General features: G+C 38.5%; 1 protein-coding gene across 1 annotated transcript; it reads left to right on the top strand.

Annotated features, from left to right (window-relative positions):
* The first annotated feature begins 297 nt into the window (after positions 1–297).
* LOC118565667 (obscurin-like) lies at positions 298–20,766 on the top strand. Its single transcript, XM_036146310.1, has 9 exons — positions 298–477; positions 4,169–4,468; positions 7,977–8,246; positions 12,076–12,321; positions 15,662–15,778; positions 15,911–15,926; positions 16,015–16,106; positions 16,347–16,397; positions 20,221–20,766. The coding sequence occupies exons 1-9, from the start codon at positions 303–305 to the stop codon at positions 20,289–20,291; spliced, it is 1,338 nt and encodes a 445-aa protein (XP_036002203.1). The 5' UTR covers positions 298–302; the 3' UTR covers positions 20,292–20,766.
* Positions 20,767–22,933: the final 2,167 nt, after the last annotated feature.

Here is a 22,933-nt window from a genome sequence, read left to right as displayed (position 1 = left end):
TTCTTACCACAGCCTCAGAACAGATTAATACAATATGTTAGACATGCAGAGAAAGCAACATGTCACTGATGTAGAAACCATAATAACTTTGGTCATGCTTTAATAATAAATAATTTTGTTTTTAAGATTAAGTGTTTTAAATAGTGTTTTATCTCGTAGTAAGCCATAATCTGATCGTTTTCCTTTCTGCTTTAAACCCAACAGCATATAAACCCAGAGCCAGACTGTCAGCAGATAAAACAATCCTACCAGCAGGGGGTGGTGTAGAACTGTGGTGCTCTGTGTTCAGATCTGCTGGCTGGATGTTTGACTGGTTCAGACAGGAGTCAGTGTCTTCTCCACCTCAGCTCATCAGAACCAATGAACCAGATGGAGTCCTCAGAGTCTCAGAGGGAGGTGTGTACAGCTGCAGAGGAGGAAGAGGAGATCCAGTTTTTCATACAGAAACAAGCAATGAAATCTCTGTTCTGAAAACTGGTGAGTTTTGTTCTTTAGTCTGCAATAAAACTGCTAACATTTTTAAAATCTGATCCGTTTATCAGGGAAGTTTTATTTCTGTTCACTGTGTTTAGTTCCTTGTTCACCTGAAAACACTTTGCTGTTTCTATTAATATTTAATCTAGAAGAGTTTGATGTCTTTGCTTGTTTTATAACCTAATTTTAGTGTAAAATTAGAGAATTACAGAATTTGTTGATTAGAGCTGAATTAGTAAGAAAGTCGAAGCAAAAAGAAAAAGTTTTTCCTTTTATTTCATATTAAGGTATTCATTAAGTCTTTGAGAAAAAACATTTGCAGATTTTGGATTTATACACAATTTCAGACGTCAACAATCCTGTTAAAAAACTAACAGTGAACTGGTTTAAATCACAGCATGATTTCCTTTTGCTGATAATTAGTTATAAACTGTTTATTTTAATCACAAATTTTTCCATTTAATGAAACTCTTTTGTAGTTTTTGTCCTGTGTTGAAGCCTTTTCACACATTTTTTATTATTGTAATTCTTCCTGGGTTTATGTTACTATTCCAAAAAAAATTGTTTGTTACAATCTGTAATTTTAATGCAACTTACAGTATGTTCCGTTTTTTTATCCTTTCTCTTTACTCTTTTGTTTAAATTATTGTTTAATATTTCTGGTTGTATTTGAATAAAAACAATCTTTTACCTGAGTATCCCATGGGAACGTTGGGGTTTAATCAGTTCAATAAAATCAATACATTTTTGTCTAAAATAAACTTTCTAACAGACTGTTTACTGAAAATTGTTTATTTTAAACAGTTTCCAAACCTAAGACTGTAATCCTGCAACCCTCCTGGCCTGATGTGTATGTGGGAGAGAAAATCCTCCTCAGATGTCAGATCCAAGGAGGTGGAGGAACTCAGTGGACGTATGAATGGAGGCATGAAAGCAGATCAGCCTCCAGGAACTCTCCATCATCCAGTGAATACAGCATCACCAGCGTCTCTGAGTCTGATGGAGGAGAATACAGATGTAGGGCAACAGGAGACCATCAGATAACAGAATGGAGTGATGCCTTCAGACTGACAGTGAGATGTGAGTCAGACTGCTTTCATACTAAAAGTTCAGGTTTTCAATGTCCTCCTCTAGAACATCTAAACAGAACAACAGGAGAGCTTTTCTGTGTTTATCACAACAGGCTGAGGAAACACCACAGAGAGAAGAGTAAATGTTCTGTTAGATGGAGAGAAAAGTATGACATTTAAATAAAGCCATTTTAAGATTCAATTATTATTATTATTATTATTATTATTATTATTAGTTATTTTTTAAAATAATTTGAAAATAAACCATGAACAAAATAGAAAAATATAATAACTTGTACAATCCACAGAAATTTCTCACTATTCACACCATAACAGCTTAATTTTATGTTGGAAATGAGGCAGAAATAAGTATAAAGTTATTAATACTTCCCCAGTACCTCAAAATGAAAACTGTCCTTTTCTCATCATGTTGACAATGAGACAGAGATGTTTCTCCACAGAAAGCCAAACCTGGGCAAAAGATCTGGAGACAGAAACCCTTAAAAAATAGTTTTAAAAGTTAATTTTTTTTCTATTAATTTTCTTTAACACAAGTTGTGTCCACCGTTATTGTGTTTCATTTATTCAGTTGTGTGGTGGCATCATTAGTAGCAGCGTTGCCTTGCAGCAAGAAGGTCTTGGGGCCCTAATTTGGGTAGAGAGCTCTGATTTTCCTCTGAGCAGCTGCAGCCCTCATCCCACTGGCTCCATCAGATGGCTGGCAGATTAGATAACTTTTCTGATCCTCCTGAATGATGGCAGCCAGACGCTCTGTTAATGAAGTAGCAACAGACTCTGATGTAGCTGCAGAGGAATGAACTAAAATCTTCCCTGCACATGATGATTGTCATCAGTGTAGTTCAGTAAAAGGAAAAGTTGGGACTGGGTGTAAACATCTGTTGTCTCGTCTGCCTGGATTGATGAAAAACTCGTTTGAGCTTCTTTGATTATTTGCTCCCTTGATACAGATAACATGCAGTCTAGGAGCTCATTTTGTAACAATATTGAAGTAACTTTAAAAACAGCGGTGATCTCAAGTTGCTCTTTCAAGGCTCCATCCAGAGAGGCAACAACATCCACCAACCCAGTAAATATCTCAGGATAAACAGAGCTCTCACTCTCATCATGGCCACATAAAGCCAACTTAAAGGTTCTACAAAATCTCACACAGTGTTTTATTCTGAACAGTAGGTGCTGATTTATTTTCTAGTCAGCTCTTTGTTGTACTTCTAATGCCAACTCTATAGCTTTATTTAATTGTTCAGCAGTGCTAATTCTACCCAAAATATGGCTATGGTTACTGTCACTGCATCACAGATGTGAAATTCCAGTCTCCAGGCTATAGTCAGGACTTTAAAACCTTAAAAAATCTGGAATAGTTTAATCACAGCCAAACTGGACTGAAAAAAATTCTCATGATAGATCAGCACACATGTTTCTCAGCTGTTCTAAACATGAAGGTATTTTAATCATATTAAGGACAAGGAAAGGAAAAGAAAGCTGTGGGCCAAAGAGGAATAATGAAAACTCTGAGATAAAACAACATGAAAAGTTGAATTCATAATGAGAGTCAAACAGTGAATTATGAGTGAGGGGCAAAGAGGGGTCTGAGATTTTTATAGGAGGGTCCAATGAAATTTTACACAGCAAATAATACCAATATAGATATAAAGGATTTACTGACCACAGGCTATAATGGGTAAAAATGTGAAATGCATTTACTGACTCCTAACTAACTGGTTTTAATGATTCAACAAATATGAAACAAGAAGCTCAAACTAAGTTGAAACAAACACAGAAAACCTTTTTATTTTAAAATATAGCTTAGAACAGCCTGGACCTTCCTTGGACCCTCATCTTTTGTCTTGTTATCAGTATATGTATTTTAGTTAGTAATGCTGTATAAATAAAATGGTATCCGTGTTTTATTTTGAATAAAACTGTATCTTTCTTTCATTTGTGTATATAATATTACACATATTGTTCAGAAAAATGAAGGACTTAATTAATCTGTGATAGTTCTTTGCATTTGTGATCAACTGCTGTGGTTCATTTCTTTTTATCACTGCACCTTTAAACAATCCAGATGTTTTAAATCAGGACAGAAAATGTGGTAGAGAGAAGGGAGGCTCACTTTTGAACTTACTGTAGATGTGTTATATTTTCAAAGTTTATCGCACAAAACCTTTTTCTGTCAGCAGAGAATTGGATCGGCTGCAGAAGTGAAAAGTAATGTGGTGATCTAAATGACCTTTTAATGTTTCTAGCTACTCCAGGAATCAATGCTTTGGTTTTCATTCAACCAAGCATCATATCATTTCACATCTTGATGCAAAGCTAGAAGCTAGTGTTTTATCTCTAATCATAGATAAGGGGGCATAAAGGGGGGGGGGGGGGGGTATGGCTGTTTTCAGGGGGGTCCCCCTATGCAACCAACTCCCAACACCATTGGAGTCAAATGATATATTTAAGTTTAAAGTATGAAGTGATTTAATATTAGATAAAAATTAAAACATGTAGACATTTGTGATGTAAGATTTACTTTAGAGAAAATACTATTTAATGTTAGGAGATGGACTAGTTCCAGCTAGTTTATTCACCCTGACTATCTCTCTCTCCGGCAGCTAAGCTTGTCCTCTCTGTGTCTCCATCATGGCTGAGTCCTGGAGCCTCAGTGACTCTGAGCTGTGGGGGGTTCCAGCATCCATCTGCAGGATGGAGGTTCTTCTGGTATAAAACCGTCCCTAAACCACCCAGCAGCTCCTACAGCTTTGATCTGATGCCTGGCAGCACTAGTGGGACTGAAGAGAACTCCTACCTCATTAATGGACAGAATCACGCAGCAGGATATGTGTGCAGAGCAGGAAGAGGAGAACCAGTGATTTACACTGATTACAGTCAACCAAAGTTTGTCTGGTCTGCAGGTCAGTTTCTTCTGTTCTTTCAGGGCGAGTTGTGCTTTCTGCTGGTGAAGATTCTCAGTCATCCAGGTCATGGTCATTCCAAAAAAAGTAAAAAACAAAACAACTGGACTTGTTTTCCGAAGTTTGAAGACGTTTCACTTCCTATCCAGGAAACTTTCTCAATTCAAAAAGTCTGGAGTAATGTGGAGCATCAAGCTTTATACTACTGCCCAACAAATGCCTTGTAATGGCTTAGATAACATACAAATTCAACAGAAACAGGTCCACCCCTTAGTAATGGGGAGTCGTTAAAGTCATTAAGCCAGCAGACTGAACCTAAACTGGTCCACTCCTCTGTAACGGGAAGTCGTTATTGGCCTTGCTTGCAGGAACGATGTTTTGATCACCCATATGAGGTTGAGAATTGAGGTGATGATTGTCTGGAGTTGTGCTTTCATTTTGATTTATTATTTAACAATTTGCTTTGCAGCTATAATGCTTTCTGTTGTATTTATAATCAGTACTTTTAGTGACAAAGGAACTAGATTTCCTTAATATGTTAGAAGTTTCACTATAATAATAATTTTATTAGGGCTGTCAAAAGATTACAAATTTAATCGCATAATGTCAATAGTTAACTCGAGATTAATCGCAAATTAATCGCATATTTTACCCTTTTATTTCTGAAAGTGTAATAGCCTGTTTGGGCATTTTAATATGCAATTTTGCAATAAATGACACTAATAAAATCCATGCTTGTACAAAAAATATTTTTATTTTGTTATTTTTCAAGCACTTTTCAAAATTGGAATGAAAACATCCTGGTGCCAAATGTTAAACTCTGGACTATAATGGCTAAATGACTAATTATGACGCCCTGATGTTTACACAGTGTGTAAACAAATGTGTAAATAAATACCTGTTTTCATGCCGATATATTTTTTTGCCTATTAAACAAAGATAGACATGCTATTACGCATAAACATACAAATTAATAAAAATTGTACATTTCAATAAAGTCATAAGTTTTGTTAATTTTTTTTACTCTCTCACACAAATCTAATTCTGAGCTTTCACACCAACAACAATAATTTCTTTGAATATTTTTGCCTACTGTTTATATCCATATTCATACAGTTTAAGCCTGGAAAAAGGTTTTAAATCTCCAGGTCATTCCAGTCTTACACTTTGCTTGTAACTGGGCAGGAACTTAATACCCTGAATGAGACTGTTTAGCAGCTGTTTAGTAACTCCAGGTCCTTCGTTTGGCAACGTAATTCCGCCTTAGTTTGTCAAATACAGAGAAAAAAAATTAATAAGCATTAATGTACGGTTTATGGGTTGGGTTTCTGCAATGTTATCAACGTGCAAAAACTTATCTTTAGAACCAATGTCTGCTCAAAATGGTGATCTACTTTCAGCAGTTATCACCGGTTATTGCACCGTAAACTGCAGAAAATACGTGCAGAGTTGCTCTGTCTGCCTTTACTACCGGCGGCTCCAATGGCGGAGGGATATTTCAGCTGGATACATTCAAAGTGTCTAGTGCAGGCAAGTCTCTTAATAACCGCTGTTTCGTCACCTATTTTAGAGCCCAAATAAGCGATTTCACTTTCAGAAACGTGCCCAAAAAAAAACGCAACCCGTGACTCATGAAATTTAGAAGTGCTTTTAGAAAAAAGAAGCCCAAAGTAGTCGCATGAAATAAACGGTATTTGGCAACAGTGAGCGCAGCGCGGGTCTGTTTTGCTGCAGTTTTCTAGCACTCTTGATACTACGGACAGCGCCGAGGGTAAAAGAAACACAGTCCGGAGAGCGCGGCGGGGAAAAAACATTAGAGAACGGTGTATGTGTTTTGACGCGCGATTAATGGGGGAAAAAAAATTGTCGGCGTTATGGTCTAACAAAGTTAACGCGTTAATAACGCGTTAAAACTGACAGCTCTAAATTTTATAAATATAATATTTTTTTATTAACACATACTAATGTAAACAAACAGCTCAGGGTCTCTTGGAGCAGTGGTGGCATTTAAGACTTGCTCCTAAACTCTGTCTTTTATTACTACAAATATAACAGAAATAAGTTGTTAATGATTAGAATTAATTGTTTCTGATAATTACACTGAATGAAGGAGCCCAGTACGGCTTTTCCCTGCTTATGTGGCTCCAAGAATACTAGCCTCATCTGTTTAATGTTTCACTCAGAGGATAAAAACAGATAATTTACTGCTGCAAGTTTGCTCACAGCATGTTTAAGTAACATGGATTAAAACAGGAACCAACTATAGAAGCTGAGGGGTGCTGCTACAACATCAGGAGATGTGACGGGTTTGTGTTTAATTGAGTTTTAATTCTTTAATGCTCAAAATCTTGACATATTTTCAACAAAACAAACGAAGCAAAAACAATTTTTTTTCTGTATATGAATGAAAAAAAATTGTAAATCCTCCCAACATCTCACTATGCTGGCAAAGAAGTTTCTTGACTTTCACAGTGTCTTTTTCCATATATGGCAAAGATGCTCATTTACTACTTGGTTCAAAATACAATTTAAATGTGTGTTTATGACATACTTGTGTTTTTCCAAGCTCATGAACATTTTTTTGTCGTTGTTTGTTTATACAGTATTTTTGTTGTGGTGAAAACAGCTTTGAGAAAACCTTTTAAAAATAGATCTAGACAGCGGAAGCTATTGTACCTTAGATATTTAAATCCTATTATTCAAGTACTTTATGGAAGGTTTCAGGTCAGAGATCCTTGTTTGATCCACTCTGGGATGTGTGCAGGAATATTTGATGTAATAAAGTAAATGTAAATTTCTGCCAGGTGTCAGTTTTAGCTCCCAGTGATGTTTCCAAAGTAGTAAATTATCACTAATGCAGTATTACTACGGTTCAGAACATGCTTAGCACAGCTGTTAATACATGTAGGTGGTTTTGATTATTCTAGACTGGATCATCGTTATTTTCTCTTTTCTGGCCGATCAGATAAATCTACAGCAAACCTTCAACTGGTTAAAAAATCTTCAGCCAGAACTTAAACTCACAGAAAGGAGACCACACGTTACTCTGGTGCTCAGATAAATCCAGAGGCTTTCTCCAGTATTGATTTTAGATTTTACTTGTTAAAGTCTTCATTGCCCCCCTCCGTACCTGAGTGATTATCTGGTCTGTTGCACCTGGACCATTAAGGTCATCAGGAGGTAATCTGAAGGGAAGAGACTGCTTTTAGTTTTTATTGCCTCAAAGTTCGGGAACTTTGACACTGTTTACTTTTGACATGTTTAAAAATGTATTAAAAACAACTTTGAAATTTATTGTAAAATTTGAATGTATTGTTAATTATTTTTGGTCTGTTGTACCGTTATCATCTCTGTAATATATTACTTTGTGGATCACTTATCTGTTTACAGTTTCTTCTTAGAATCACATTATATTACAGCTCAATTACATTTTTCAGCTTTTTCAACTATAGATACATGTTACAAATTAGTATATAAAAATATAATAATCTAATTTGTTGTTTTTCAGACTCTCCTCCAGCAGCTTCCCTCTCAGTGAGTCCTGACAGAGTTCAACATTTTCTCCATCAGTCTGTCACTCTGAACTGTACTGGGAACAAAACTCAGTGGAGAGTGAAGAGCTTTCCAGAACCAGTCAGACCATCATCCAGTCAGTGCTCCTGGAGGACAATGACTGGATCCTCATGTACCATCAACTTACTGCAGCATCACAGTGGAGTGTACTGGTGTGAGTCTGGATCAGGAGATTTCAGCAACGCAGTCAACATCACTGTACAGAGTAGGTTATGAGTTAGGTTATTTACTTTCACCTTTACCTGTGTTTTAAGCATAACTTATAATTCAGAATAGCTGTAATTACTGTAAACATAAATTACTATCCAGTTTGTTCTTTCTCTTCAGGTAAACCTAAATATTGAATCAATAAAAATAAAGTGCTTAATATACGGGGCAGGAAGTTGTTTCAGGAAGTCTTTTCTTCCTTGAAAAGCAAGCAGCTCAGCTTCCTTCTTTGACTTATCTGATTTGCAAATATCTAATTTCACATGTTTTCTAAACTAAATGCTAAACTCTTTCTGAATTGAAATCTCAAAGTTAGTTTCAATTTTTTAATGTTTCCTGTTTTCCTTTATCAAAATGCTGAAGAATACAAATGTAGATAAAAACAGATATATTCAGTAATCCAGGATAAAAATATAAAATTTTTTTTGAAGAAATCTTTATTACCTGATCTCATTATGAGGTAAATGAGATCACATATTTTAGACTTGATCATCACTAAAGGTCTAAAAATTTCACAGGTCAATGTAACCGATGTTGCCCTATCTGATCATTTTTCTGTTACCTTTGAAAGCATAATTTCCAGTGACTCATTTAGCCAAACGGACATCGTAAGAAAACGCACTTTTAAGGACAATGCCACGGAAACTTTTATTCAAGCTTACTCTGATACTTCAACCTTGGGCTGCAACTCAGTAGATGAGCTAGTAGATAACTTTCATTCTAAAGTCTCAGACATCATTGACTGCATTGCTCCAGTTAAAGTGAAAGTTCTTTCCGGGAAGAAAAAATCTCCTTGGAGAAATGCTCCAGCAGTTAGAGGTGAAAAAAGGGAATGTCGGAAAGCTGAACGCAGGTGGAGAAAGAATAGACTCCAGGTTCACTACGACATCTATAAAGAGAGACTTTACAGATATAACTTACAATTGAAAAATGCAAGGGAATCTTTCTTCTCAGAGATCATCAATAAAAACATTAATAATGCTTGTGTGTTATTTTCCACAGTTGACAGGCTAACAAATCCTCCTGTGTCCGTGGCTTCTGATTTCCACTCTACCAGGGCCTGCAATGAATTTGCTAACTTCTTTACTGAAAAAATCCTAAAAATTAGAGGATCAGTTTGTACTACCATATCAACACCAGAACCAATGCCGTATTCAGCTGGAACTACTTCTGACAAAATGTCCCAATTCAGCTAAATAAGCTCCAAAAGCTTAGAGCAGATCATTCAGCAGTTAAGTTCCTCCTCCTGCTGCCTTGATGTTCTCCCCGCAGCTTTCTTTAAAAAAGTTTTACCTGTCATAGCGTCTGATTTGACTCAGATAATAAACACCTCCCTTCTGTCAGGTGTTTTCCCCCAGTCCCTAAAAACAGCAATTATCAAACCACTGTTAAAAAAGAACAATTTAGACAAACTACTACTCCAGAACTACAGGCCCATCTCAAACCTCCCCTTTATCAGTAAGATCATTGAAAAAGCTGTGTTTCAACAATTAAACACCTTCTTAACAACAACCAGCCGCTTTGACGTTTTCCAGTCTGGCTTCCGTGCTCACCACAATACAGAGACCGCCCTTATCAAGGTGTTTAATAACATCCATATAAATACAGACTGTGGAAGAACCACCGTGCTGGTACTATTGGACCTTAGTGCAGCATTTGATACTGTCGATCACTCCATTCTGTTAGAGCGCCTGGAGAACTGGGTCGGCCTCTCTGGTACAGCTCTTAACTGGTTTAAATCCTACTTAAAGGACAGGGACTTTTTTGTGTCAGTAGGTAACTTTACATCCCAGACGACAAAAATTACATGTGGGGTTCCACAAGGGTCCATCCTGGGTCCCCTCCTCTTCAATATCTACATGCTCCCTCTAGCTCAGATAATAAAAAACAACATCAGCTACCATAACTATGCAGATGACACACAGCTCTACATCACCATGTTACCAGGTGACTATAAACCAGTTCAGGAACTGAGTAAATGCCTAGAAGAAATCAATACGTGGATGTGTCAAAACTTTCTTCAATTGAATAAAAATAAAACTGAAGTAATAATCTTTGAACCAATAGAGGAGAGATCAAAAGTTAGCACACAGCTTCAGTCGCTTCATCTAGGAACCACTGATCAGGCCCGAAACCTGGGTGTAGTGATGGACTCAGACCTGAACCTTCAAAAGCATCTAAAGACAATTACAAGGTCCTCTTGTCACGAAACCGGAGACAGAGGACCCAGTATTCAGGCCGGACAAACAGATGAGTGAAAAACACGTTTATTGGGTGTGTTCTTGAAAATGCAGGCTCAGTGGTCAGAATAACAGTCCAAAGTCGATACACAGTTCAGCAGACAATGCAGGCGGGGATCAGGCAAGCTCAGAAATCCAAAAACAGAAAATGGTCAGGTAATACAAGCAGGCAGTCAGAACAGGGCAGGAAAAATCAGGTACAGGGTTCAGGCTGGCTCAGAAATCCGGAGGCAATTGGGTAAAGTCGACAGGACAAACCAAAAAGGGAATGCTGGACAAAACTCACCAAGGGCTCAAAGGACAATGATCTGGCAGAGTGCAGGAGACAGAGGCAGGTATAAGTAGGGGAGTGAGCAGGTGAATTGAGTAGAAACTAATTACAGGAAAACAGGTGGAACTAATCAGAGGCAAGGAAGTGACTGACAGAACCGAACTGATAGGTTGGTGACTGCTGACAGGGGAGTGACAAACTGATTGGGTGAAAACAGGGAGGTGAACAGAACTGAACTAAAAGCTTGCAGAACCCTGACTGATAATATAAAATAAAGAACAAAAGCAAACCACAACAAAACTCAAACTATTCCATAAACCAAAACTAAAAACAGAACCTAAACCTAAGACAGAATCGGTAAAATAGAAAGAAGTACAAAATAAACCAATAACAAAACCCGAAATCATGACATCTCTGGCTCCAGCCTTCTCTGCATACCTAGAACACGAACCAAACACGGAGAAGCAGCATTTAGTTCCTATGCTCCACTTATCTGGAACAAACTTCCAGAAAACTGTAAAAGTGCGGAAAGTCTGAGTTCCTTTAAATCGAGATTAAAAACACATTTGTTTAAAATTGCCTTTGAATGCTCAAGTTAAACTGTTTTACTGTTTTTAAATTTTCTTTTTTGTTTCTACATTCTATCCCTACTTGCTTTTATTCCTATATTTTAATCATGTAAAGCACTTTGCATTGTCTCTGTACTGAATTGTGCTATATAAATAAATTTGCCTTGCCTTGCCTTGCCTTAAAACAATACAGAGCTTTGACGTTGACACTGGAGATAAAACAAGGATCAGAAGTAAAAATAGTGTAAAAGATATTTGTATTTGATCTTTTTGTCTAAGTGAAGGAACTGAGAAACAGCAGAAAACAGATTTCACACAAAGCGTATTGTTGTCTGGAATAAGCAAATGAAATAAAATTAAAATAAATGAATACGTTTAGTCCCCCCTCTCTAATCTTATAAAAATGAGAAATTAGTGACCAACGTTGTCGACAATTTAGCTTTGAAACTTTTATTTTCATCATTGCTGAAACTTCCAGAGATCAATCACAAATGTAGTTCTATCAAAATCAGATAGAAGCAATGTTTGTGTTTATACAAGACTGTTTTTGTCATTAATAACATTTTAAAACTACTGTCTAATTTCTGATAATATAGTGATAGTTGCATGATTATTGAAAGCTGGTCCATACGTTAACTTGGTTTGACATGCAGTGATATAAAGCAACTTTTCTAATAAACCATTTTTTTCCAAAGATCAACACCAGCTGATTGCTGAACCAAACCTGATATTCTGACTGTTTTACAGATAATAATGGTCTTATCCTGGTGAGCCCCGTCCATCCTGTGGCTGAGGGAGATCCTGTTACTCTGAGCTGCAGAGATAAACAACTAAAGCTGCTCTCCAAGGTGTTTTTCTATCACAATGACAAACCGCTCCACAATGACAGCAGAGAGGAGCTGAAGATCTCTGCAGTGTCAAAGTCAGACGAAGGTTTCTACAAGTGTCAATATTCAGGAAAGGAGTCACCACAGAGCTGGATGTCTGTTACAGGTGAGGATGAAAACATCTGATGCATTTATCCATTCATCTTAAGTTTGAGAGTGTGATAAAATGGGCGTAATGCAGATTCTGATCATTTTTCATTGTAAAGTATTTTTATCAAAAAGTTTAGTAGTTTTATTACCATATTTGGGAGTTGGTAGATTTAGAAAAAAAATAAAGGAATGACTAATCTAGTTAAGAAAAATTTAATACAAGCATTTTAAAAGGATTTCAATCCTAGGGAATGGAACAAACCCTAGGTCACTGTTAATGGCGGCCTCTAGTTCTTCCTGTTTCATTCACCACAGCCCGTCTCACACGGTTTGGAGATTTGGTAGCAAAGGAAGAAAACAATTATCAGAGAGAAAACACTTAAAACATACATGTATTTATTACAATTGGAATTCCAAAGGGAGACAACACTTATAACGTTATCATACAGCCCATTTTTATACAACGCGGTTGTGAGCTCGAAGTCTCTTCAACGCGGTTGTGAGCTATTGTCTGCTTAACACGACCCAAACACATCTTTAATAGACTGAATGGCCCCTTACAGAATGTCAAGGGAGGGAGGAATCCAGCATAGTTTCCAGGCGCCCATCTTGCCACAAACAAAGGAAGTCTGTTCTCCCATGTTAGCTACAGGAACCAACTTTAATTGATAGACCAGGTGGTTTCTTAGGGGGCATCCAAGATAACATTAAGAATCATAAAAATGCTTTCAAACCGTAATAGTGCCCCCATAAAACATCCTGTGACTTCGTGCCTGGACTCTGCTTAAACGGATCTTTTGTTTTTCAAATGAGTCTAAAAAAAAAAAACATCCCAAGTCCAAGCCACTATTTAATGATTAGAATTTAGGGAACTTTTATTGCTTTAAAAATAGATGATTAACACAAAAATGATTACATATCTGCATAACACCACCCTAGATTGAAAAAAATATATTACAAACAAAAATCAAACTGAAATCATGAGGCCTGATTATCAAAAGGTTTGTGTGTATTAAAACATGTGCAAACTAATTTGCTTGTACAAAGCTAATCTTCATACCAGGTGCAAAGCAGTTCGAGTGTGTAAAATCAGCGAAACAGTGGGTGAAAACCTTTTTGTGTGTGCCATCATGAATATGTAGGCAGGGATGAAAGTAAGCCGGTAAGGTCTGGTACAGCGTAGCGGTGAAAGAATCAGAGGCAGTGCGTGATACTGGTAAGAGGAGAGAGTGGCTGCCAGCTTTAAAGCCCTCATTCAGAACCAGTCACAGCTGCACATTGGATCAGAAAATAGATCTGTTAGCAAACATGCAGCCTAAAACACAACTTCATTCATTCTGAATTGTTCTGAACAAGCTGTACTGTTTTGGTGCCTCAACGCTCTTTTCTTGCTCTCTCCTGGCTCTGAAAGGAGGGAGGGGAGAAGTTTTATAATACACAAAAATGCTATTTCCTATAGGCTTCACCCTTTAAGACCATTGCTAGTGGGTTAAAGGTGAAGCAGGATTTAGTCTACACCTCAAGTGTCACAACTAAGGGGGGGAATGTCTGACTATAGGGAGGCTTGATGACATTTAGCCATAGCTACAAATGAAGTTTAGACAAAAGTTCAAACTGGAAGACTCTCCCATGCGCACCTGCATCCACTAAATGCCTCCTTAAGTGTCCGTGTGCCAGCCAATCTGTGTCAAATCCTCATCCTACCATCCCAAAAGACGGATTATAAAGTGCTTATAAGGTGCTCCACACATGGATTCTTCTGCCCTTCAGCTGACCTTCGACCTTCCTCCACCCCATCTCCTCCTTCATGCTCACAAGCTTCACCTGGCTCCCTTCCATCCTCCTGCCTCCACCACCAGTGTCCGGACCCCAAGCTCATAGACATTCGCAGCTTTAATGTCTTCTGCCACAGTCTGAGCGCTTTTTCGATTTTATGTCAACAAATCTCTCTGATTGCCTCTTTGTTTGTGAGTCTCTCCAGATTGAAATAACTTTATACAAACCTACACTGATAAACACGTAAATTATTGATAATCAGGAGAATCAACCTGTATGTTAAATAAACATATTTGCATCCACTTTTTCCAGATTTTGACAACATTGCACTGAAACTCCCCGTGCTGAATATTCATTTAAGCAAACATTCTTGGGCAGCGAGTGCTTTGTGCTTCAGATCTCATTAAGGATGTTAGTAAATTGCTCTGAGTGACTTTTTGTACATGCTGTTTGGTTTTGGAAGCACATAAAGTTCACAAATCTGAACCAGTGACAGAGGTGATAGAGAGGAGAGAGAAAGAATAAAGATTAAGATACCAGTCATAGCATTTCAGCTCCGCCCACGTGAATGTCTGGTGGGACCAGATGTGGCCCCAGGGCCATAGATATATACCCCGTTTACACTAGTTAGGGGAGAGTGGGACAACTGTAATATGTTCTTATTAAACTCAGAAACAAAATAAAAGTTTTGTCTTCTGTGTTGTCATTATGTAGTTTAACAGTATTTGCAGAACTTCTATCGATAAAAGAACCTTTTTTTCTTAGTTTTAAATTATAATAATTAATGCTGTCTTTAATAAGACAGCATTAACCATCCCTCCCTATGTGACCCATGTCAAATTTTTTTGGGATATTTTCACAAATGTGCCCTGGTGGAAAGAGTTAGCAGTTGGACAAGATGTGCCAGCAGTGCTCAGTGGAGGGACAGCGAGATGTTAAACTTCATTAATGATGGATGATTAATGGAGCGAAGCCTCTATTCAAGCCAAATGGGATGGCTCGTATAGGAACCGTTTGGTGAGGGACGTAGTCCACGGCCATGTAAAATGTGTCTACAATCCTGCACACAGAGGACTTTGCGATGTCAAAGAGGTTACCCAGCATGTGGTAAACTGCCCCCGTTGCAATGTGGTACAGTGGATTGCAACGAGTGTCCTGGAGTTGAGAGGAGAGGTGCTGACGTATATAATTAAAAGTTGCCCTTGACTTCCTAAAGCTCTGATTAAACCCTGCCTCTGTGAAGTAGTTGACTTCCTTGCCACACCATTCCTGACTACATCCCTGCATCCAAACAGACCTCTGAGCTAAATTGGCACTCAAAGCTCCATAAAATGCTAGAATACAGAGTTTCACTCTTTTTATTCCTAAGTTTCCCTCTCAGCAGCTGATGAAATAATAAAAGGCTTTCATTGTAAAGCATTGTAAAGTGTTCTGCCTTAGTTTATCAATAATGAAAAAAACATTCACCCTAAAATGCAAAACCTAGCCAAGTTGTATACCAGAAGCATCAACATTATCAAAGTTATGTAAAAATAGCATTTAATCGTCGTCCCTTCATTTCCATTGTGTCTTATTTCCAGTGTCTCTGTCCAGTCCAATCAGCTCTTCATTTCCTCTGCTGTTCATCGTTAGATCAATTATTGGAATCCTCGTCATTATTCTCCTGATCTTCTTGTTGTGCTACAGACGTTCCAAAGGTGAGACCAGTTTCTGCTCACACTGGATCAGATAAACTTAGAAAAAGCTCTTTAATCAAAGACACAACTGCAGTTTGAAACCTGTGACAAAAACTAGCAACACGATGATTTAATCACTGTTCTCCTTTACAGATTCATGCTGCATCAGGTCAGTACCTCACGTTTTCATATTTAATCCTAGACTTGCATCATCAGTAGTTTGTTGAATCAAATTTACTGTTTTCTCTGTGTTTCAGCTTCAAGCTGTCAGGAAGCAGCAATCAAAGCTCCAACAGAAATGATGCAGCCAACCAGCCAGAAAGTCCTGAATACAACTCTCTTCTTCTGGGTCAGAACTTGACATTATTCATTTTGGTGTATTATTTATTCCCCTTTACTCATGTAATGTCAGAGAAGAGTTTGTTATACAGGGATAAAGGCATTGTAACTGATGCCTGTGCAAATTCTCAGTTATCCAGGTTATTGCAACAGGCTTAAAGGTAGAATCAGCCATTTCTCCAAATGTCCCTTTTTGAATAACTGCGCATGTGCAAGACCGACTTACCTTGCTCTTCCTTTCTGTTTTTAGGTGATGTTCAACTCTGTGAGTCACTTAAATCCCCTGGAGCTGCAGCAAATGGTAAAGTATTTTTAATACAGATGATCATCTGTAACTGGTACAGTTCTCTGTAAAAATATTCACCCTGTACGTAAGTGCCCCTTCCCAAATTTTAGTACTTTGGATTTCCAGCAGCTTCAAGCTGCCGGGTTTGGATAACCCTGAATTTACACAGCATCTTTCCCCGCTTCTCCCTGCTCCGGTGTGACCACTGCAGTAAAACACACCCTATTTTTATTAATGATAGTGGCATGTGGTCAGCCATCCTCTAAAATTTGGCCCAATTTTATTTTTGCCAAGAAACGGAGCCTGAAAGACGACTATTGGCGACAGTCAAACACTCTGCGTCGCCGAGCGGCTGAATAGGGGAATTCTTGTTGACGCGCTCGCTATTCAACTTCAGTCCAAGCTGCGGTTAAGATCCTTTTATTGTTGTTGATCTTCAAAACACCAGTTGCAATGAAGCAAAAAAATTAATCCACAGGTTCAAGCCGTGATCAAAGGCAAAAAGTACAAAAGGCATCCAATGCTTAAAGCGGTCAGCAAAAAGTAGACATCCCCCATCACCCACTCACTGACAACTACTCAGGTGAGCAAAACAGGTGATCTTACAATCACTGCTGACACCACGTGATCAATACCACACCCATCCACCACAGATCAGGCCCCATAAGAAGAGGTGCAGGTTTTTCCCTTGTCGCATTCTGTTGCATTGTTTTTACTTGTAGCTCTGCATTTCCAAAATCTTTACTTCTCCTGGGAAGTGTCTGTGAAACAAAAGTCTTTGAATCTGCTTTAAGGAGCTCAAGAGCATTTCCTTCTGTTTTGAAATAGGATTCCGTTCCGTTGGATTTCCGTGAAGCTGTGCTTTGCACTGCAGATCCAGTTTTCAGCACTTTTACTTTTGCAGCAGTTGCAGCTATTTCTGCTTCAAGCTGAAGCTGTTCTTTCCTTTTCCTCAGTTGCTCCTCTTGTTCTTCCAGAGCGTGTTTTTCTTTGAGCATATTTTGACGCGTTAGCAAGGCGGCCATTTCAGCTTCTGCCCTGAGACGTGCAGATGAAGTTGATGATACTTTAGAGCTTGACCTGCTCCCTTGATTTGAAACACTATCAGATGGCAACACATCCTCGTGGTTGTCATGCTGGGGATTAACAGACAATTCAGGTTCCATATGCTGTTGAACCTCCGCCTTTCCTTCTACTGGGGTTTTCTCTGACTGTAACATGCCGGAGGATGGCCTGCTTGAGCATTTATTGTTTTCAGAAAGCCATATTTCAACATCTTCAATAAACCCCTTGTTGTATTTAGTGATGCTTGAGAACCATGTGTTTTGCTTATGTTTCTCATCAAGTGGAATTAAAGTCAGCAGCGAGTCATGCAATGCATTGGCATCCTTAGAGAGGTGTCTTAACTCATCCAACTGTAACATTACTTGTGAATAATTTTCATCATCTTTCATTAGATCTTTAAGAGACACAATTACACCTTTCATTTTATTTACATGCCTTTTCCGCTCTGTTTGGATCGTTTCAATTTTATTTGCGAGAGCTTTCTCAGTAAGAACGATAGTTCTTTTATCCTTTTCAGGTTTTTCACCAACAGATGCAGCAGATGATCCACTCATTTTATGTCATTTGCCAAAATCCAAATGAAAGGAAACTTCAAAGCATCAGCTTGCTGAACTCACGCAGAGCCACGCACACACGCACACCAAAATCCCGCAGCCACAGTCCAACAGCAAAACGTAGCGGGGGCGGGGTGTGTCACAACAACAGCTTCACCTGGCGGAACCAAGCTGGGTTTAAACGGCACAAAAAAACGCGCCGGTTACATACCCCCGTTGTCTTCTCCTTCTCCGTCTCAAGTGATCCGCTTTCGTAGGTGTAGGATGGCGGGGTTGTGCGGGCTCGCGTCACAGTTCCTGATGTGCGAGAAGCTCCGTTGCTGTCGACTTTTTTGCTGACAAATATTGGCGACAGTCAAACACTCTGCGTCGCCGAGCGGCTGAATAGGGGAATTCTTGTTGACGCGCTCGCTATTCAACTTCAGTCCAAGCTGCGGTTAAGATCCTTTTATTGTTGTTGATCTTCAAAACACCAGTTGCAATGAAGCAAAAAAATTAATCCACAGGTTCAAGCCGTGATCAAAGGCAAAAAGTACAAAAGGCATCCAATGCTTAAAGCGGTCAGCAAAAAGTAGACATCCCCCATCACCCACTCACTGACAACTACTCAGGTGAGCAAAACAGGTGATCTTACAATCACTGCTGACACCACGTGATCAATACCACACCCATCCACCACAACGACAATACGCACAGATCACGTCACACCACACAGAAAACTGAACAAACACCACACATGTATTTTCAAAATAATTAATCAAAGACAGATTAGATTATTTTCAAACCCTTGCAAAATAAATATGTATACTGGCATTCTTATATAAATGTGTATGTATGTTAGCGATTGCATACATTAGGTCAGTTGGATCAATTATTGGGTTATATTATAACTTGGGTAATCAAAACCTAATAATTAAACATTGAATACACCAAAATAAACAAAAAATATAGCTTATGTGCACTCAGTGTGCTCATTCATTGTAAAATATAAGGCATGCAAATATTTGTATGCAGGAAAACACAACGTAAAGCAGTTTTAACTGTTTCAGCTTCCACAGAACGTGTTGTTTTGGTCTGACTTCTGTATTTATGACTGGCTTTTATTGCATGACCTGCACAAGCTTCTTGGAGCACCTCTGGGTTTTGCAGCAGAGTCTTCTAATGTAAATTGGGACTAAAATGAATGGTGATAAATAGTGTCGGAGAGCCAGATGCAGTGTAAATTTGGAGTAAGTCTCTAAGAGCTTCCCCTTAAGTCACTCGAGTGTTGCATTAGCTGTATGCTTTGGGTCAAGGTCCTGCTGGAAGATGAACCTGCTTCCCATTCTCAAATCACAGGCAGACTAAAGGTTCTGTCCCAGAATATTCCTGTATTTAGCTCCATTAATCTCTACCTTGGACCAGTTTCCCAGTCCTTGCTGCTGAAAAACATCCCCACAGCATGATGCTGCCACCACCATGTTTCTCTGTGTGAATGATGTTCTTAGGGTAATAGGATGTGTTGGGTTTGAACCAGACAGATTTTTTTTAATTTCAGTCTCATCTAACCAGAGAAGCTTCATGCATATATTTAGGGAGTCACCCCTGTGCCTTTTGGCAAACTGAAAATGTGCCGTCTTAATTTTAACGTATGCATATGTTTCTCTTATTTCACTTTACCAACATACGCTGTTTTTTTGCTGTTTCATCACATAAACTATGAATAAAAAACATTTCAATTACAGGTTGGAATGGAAAAAAATAGGTAAAAAAGCTAGTGGGGAGTGAATACTTTCACTATTTATTATCCTACATGTTATTTGCAGATGCTACATACTCATTGACTTGAAAGATGTTGGAAAAAACTGAGTTCATATAGTTTTGACCATGATGTCTTTGTTGTGAAATATGTCCTCATGTTACACTGCAGCTGATAAAAGGTTAATACAGAGTTCAGTAATCTGCCTCTGTTAGCATCTGCATATTGCCACTACACTGAGAATTGCTGCAGTTTTTATCTTGGATAGAACATCTGTCTGGTATCTGTTGTCATATTTCTTTTTCAAGTATTGTTTGATTTTTAACTTCCAATTCTAGCCTTTAGTGACCCTGCTGCAGGTCATAAAACAGACCGCAGGATTAACATTTAATTTTTAGGTTTTACATCAATGTAATTTTGGCAGTTTTTAATGATTGCATAACAAACAAATATTAATAACAAACCATCTCCCCATTTACAGGAACATGGAGTGCTGCAGCAACAGATGATCCAGATTACACAGAGATTGAATCAGGAGGAGCTCTGGAGTAACGATGCTGCCATGGAGGCTGAAAGCTCAGCTGGTTGAAGCTGCAGCGTATGAAATAAACTCAGCTACAAGACAGTGAAGAAAGTTACTGAATTATCCAAAGTATTTCTCCATTAGTCCCTACAAGAGGATTTAGTTCAATATATCAATGTAGTTTCATCTTGTGGTCTTTAATCATTTTGAGTGTGATGTGCATGTTTGAGAGGACTTCTACGTAAGTATAACTTTAAACGTAAATATCTCTAATTATTCTGTTGTTGTAGTTATTAAACACCTGCAGTAAGTTTATAGCCAGCAGGTGTCACTGTGTCCTCAGTGCCCAGCCACATCCCTGTTTACATTTTTCAATAAACCAGTTAAACAGTTATCCTGCCTCCATAGTTGTTGCCTTGTTTGAAATCTGAGATTTTTCAGACATTATAACAATAGATGGATGAATGTATAGACAAACAGTCTGTTGCAGAGCAAAATGCGAGTAAAAATAAATATATGCACATTTAGTTCATGTTGTCAGATCAGTGTCTTTATTGGTGGTCTGAAGTATGCAGAACCAACTCTGAGATATTAAAAAATAAATACAGCAAAAATAAATTCTCAATAAATAAATAAGCATACATCAATACACAAAAAATGCAGTCAATCAGAAACCTGATATTGGAGCCAAATGTGTATTTTCGGGTTTTGGTCACTAGATGGGGCTGTCGGCTCCTGTATATAAACCAAGAGGTGAGGGGTAGTTGACAGGTGTTGAACCCGGTAGGGCATACAAGTTTTTGACCGCTGTGGCGGAGTCTTGTTAACCAATGTTGCCGTGTAAGACCAAATATTCTGCAGCTAGGGGAAGTGGTGGCTGTTGTGCTTGTTGTTCAGAAGCTCACCCACTAGAAGAATGCAAACAATCTAAAAGAAAACCTCACAAGGACAAAGTCTTTGTGCTGAGAAGAAAAGGATTATGTTTTGGCTGTCTGATGTGGGGCCACATCAGCAGGAATTGTGAAACACGATTAACATGTGAAATTTGTAATGAAAGTCATCCAACTGTTCTACATATAAGAAGAGAGACAATTTCTCCTGTGTCTGAAACAGGATTATCAGAACCCCTATCAATCGTGAATGCAACATGTGGCCATACAGGGGCCGGTAAGGATTGTGGAATGTTATCTGTTCTCCCTGTAAAGGTTAAAGCATTGAAAGGACAATTTGCCATCCAAACATATGCTTTCTTGGATCCAGGTAGCACTGGAACATTTTGCTCTGAAAGGCTAATGCTTCAACTGAACGTCACTGGAAAGCGAACAGAAGTCCTTCTTCGAACAATGGGCCAAGCTAAAATAAGTTCAGCATTTTCTCTGTGTAATCTTGAGGTGGCTGGCTTGGAGAGTAATACTTTTTATCCTCTGTCAGAAGTTGTCACACAGAGACAAATGCCTGTGACCAAAGATTTAATGAAATGGCCATATTTGTCAAGAGTTCACATGCCATCTATAAATGCTGAGGTTGATCTGTTAATTGGTACCAATGCTCCAAGGTTATTCGAACCATAAGAAGTCATCAACAGCCAAGATAACGGCCACTATACTATCAGAACTGTACTTGGCTGGGTGGTCAATGGGCCCTTGGATAGCAGTGGTTTTCAAGAAGACTGTAACAGTTAACAGAATTTCAGTGAGCAAGTTGGAGGAACTGCTCAAGAGCCAGTACGACCATGATTTCTGTGAAGGATCAGTTGATAAACAAGAAATGTCCAGAGAAGACCAAAAGTATCTGAATAGTATGGAAACATGAGCAGCAATACAGGATGGAAAGCATTGCTTGAACCTACCATTTAAAAGAATGGATGTCTGTTTACCAAACAATTTTGCAGTAGCCAAACAGAGAATACAAAGTATCAGGAAAAGATTCAAGTTTAATCAGAACTTTTACCAGGAGTATGTGGAGTTTATGAATAACATCATTTCATGCAGATATGCAGAACGTATACCAGAGCATCTTTTGCATTGTGACAATGGAAGAATTTGGTACATTCCCCACCATGGGGTCTACCATCCAAAAAAGAGAGCTTTACGGGTGGTGTTTGACTGTGCTGCGGTGTTTAAAGGAGTGTCTTTGAATAGTGAGTTGCTGCCATACCCCAACCTTACCAACACTTTGCTGGGGGTCCTTATGAGGTTTAGAGAAGACTCAATAGCCATCATGGGAGACATTAAAGCTATGTTTCATCAAGTGCAGGTGCCTAGAGATCGAGATTTCCTCCACTTTCTCTGGTGGCCAAATGGGGATATTACACAGGAACCAGTACCTTATACGATGATGGTCCATCTATTTTGGAGCAGGTTCATCCCCCAGCTGTGCAGCCTATGCTTTAAGAAGAACTGCCCAAGACAATCAGAATGAATTTCCACCAGAGGTCATAGAAACTGTAAGACAGAACTTTTATGTTGATGATTGCCTCAAAAGTGCAGCCACAGAAGAGGAAGCTATCCATTTGATAAGAGATCTTGTTGCTCTGTGTGAAAAAGGAGGCTTCACATTGGAGAAATGGATAAGCAACAGTCGTGTTGTTCTGCAGGCCATCTCAGAAGAGCAGAGAGCTAAAGATCTGAAGATGTTGGATCTGGATATCGATAAGCTTCCAATGGAAAGA

This window comes from Fundulus heteroclitus, chromosome 14, assembly GCF_011125445.2.
Source record: "Fundulus heteroclitus isolate FHET01 chromosome 14, MU-UCD_Fhet_4.1, whole genome shotgun sequence".
In the NCBI taxonomy this organism is placed as follows: domain Eukaryota; kingdom Metazoa; phylum Chordata; class Actinopteri; order Cyprinodontiformes; family Fundulidae; genus Fundulus; species Fundulus heteroclitus.
Note: the sequence above shows the minus strand (reverse complement) of the source record. Positions and strands in the feature narration are given on the sequence as shown.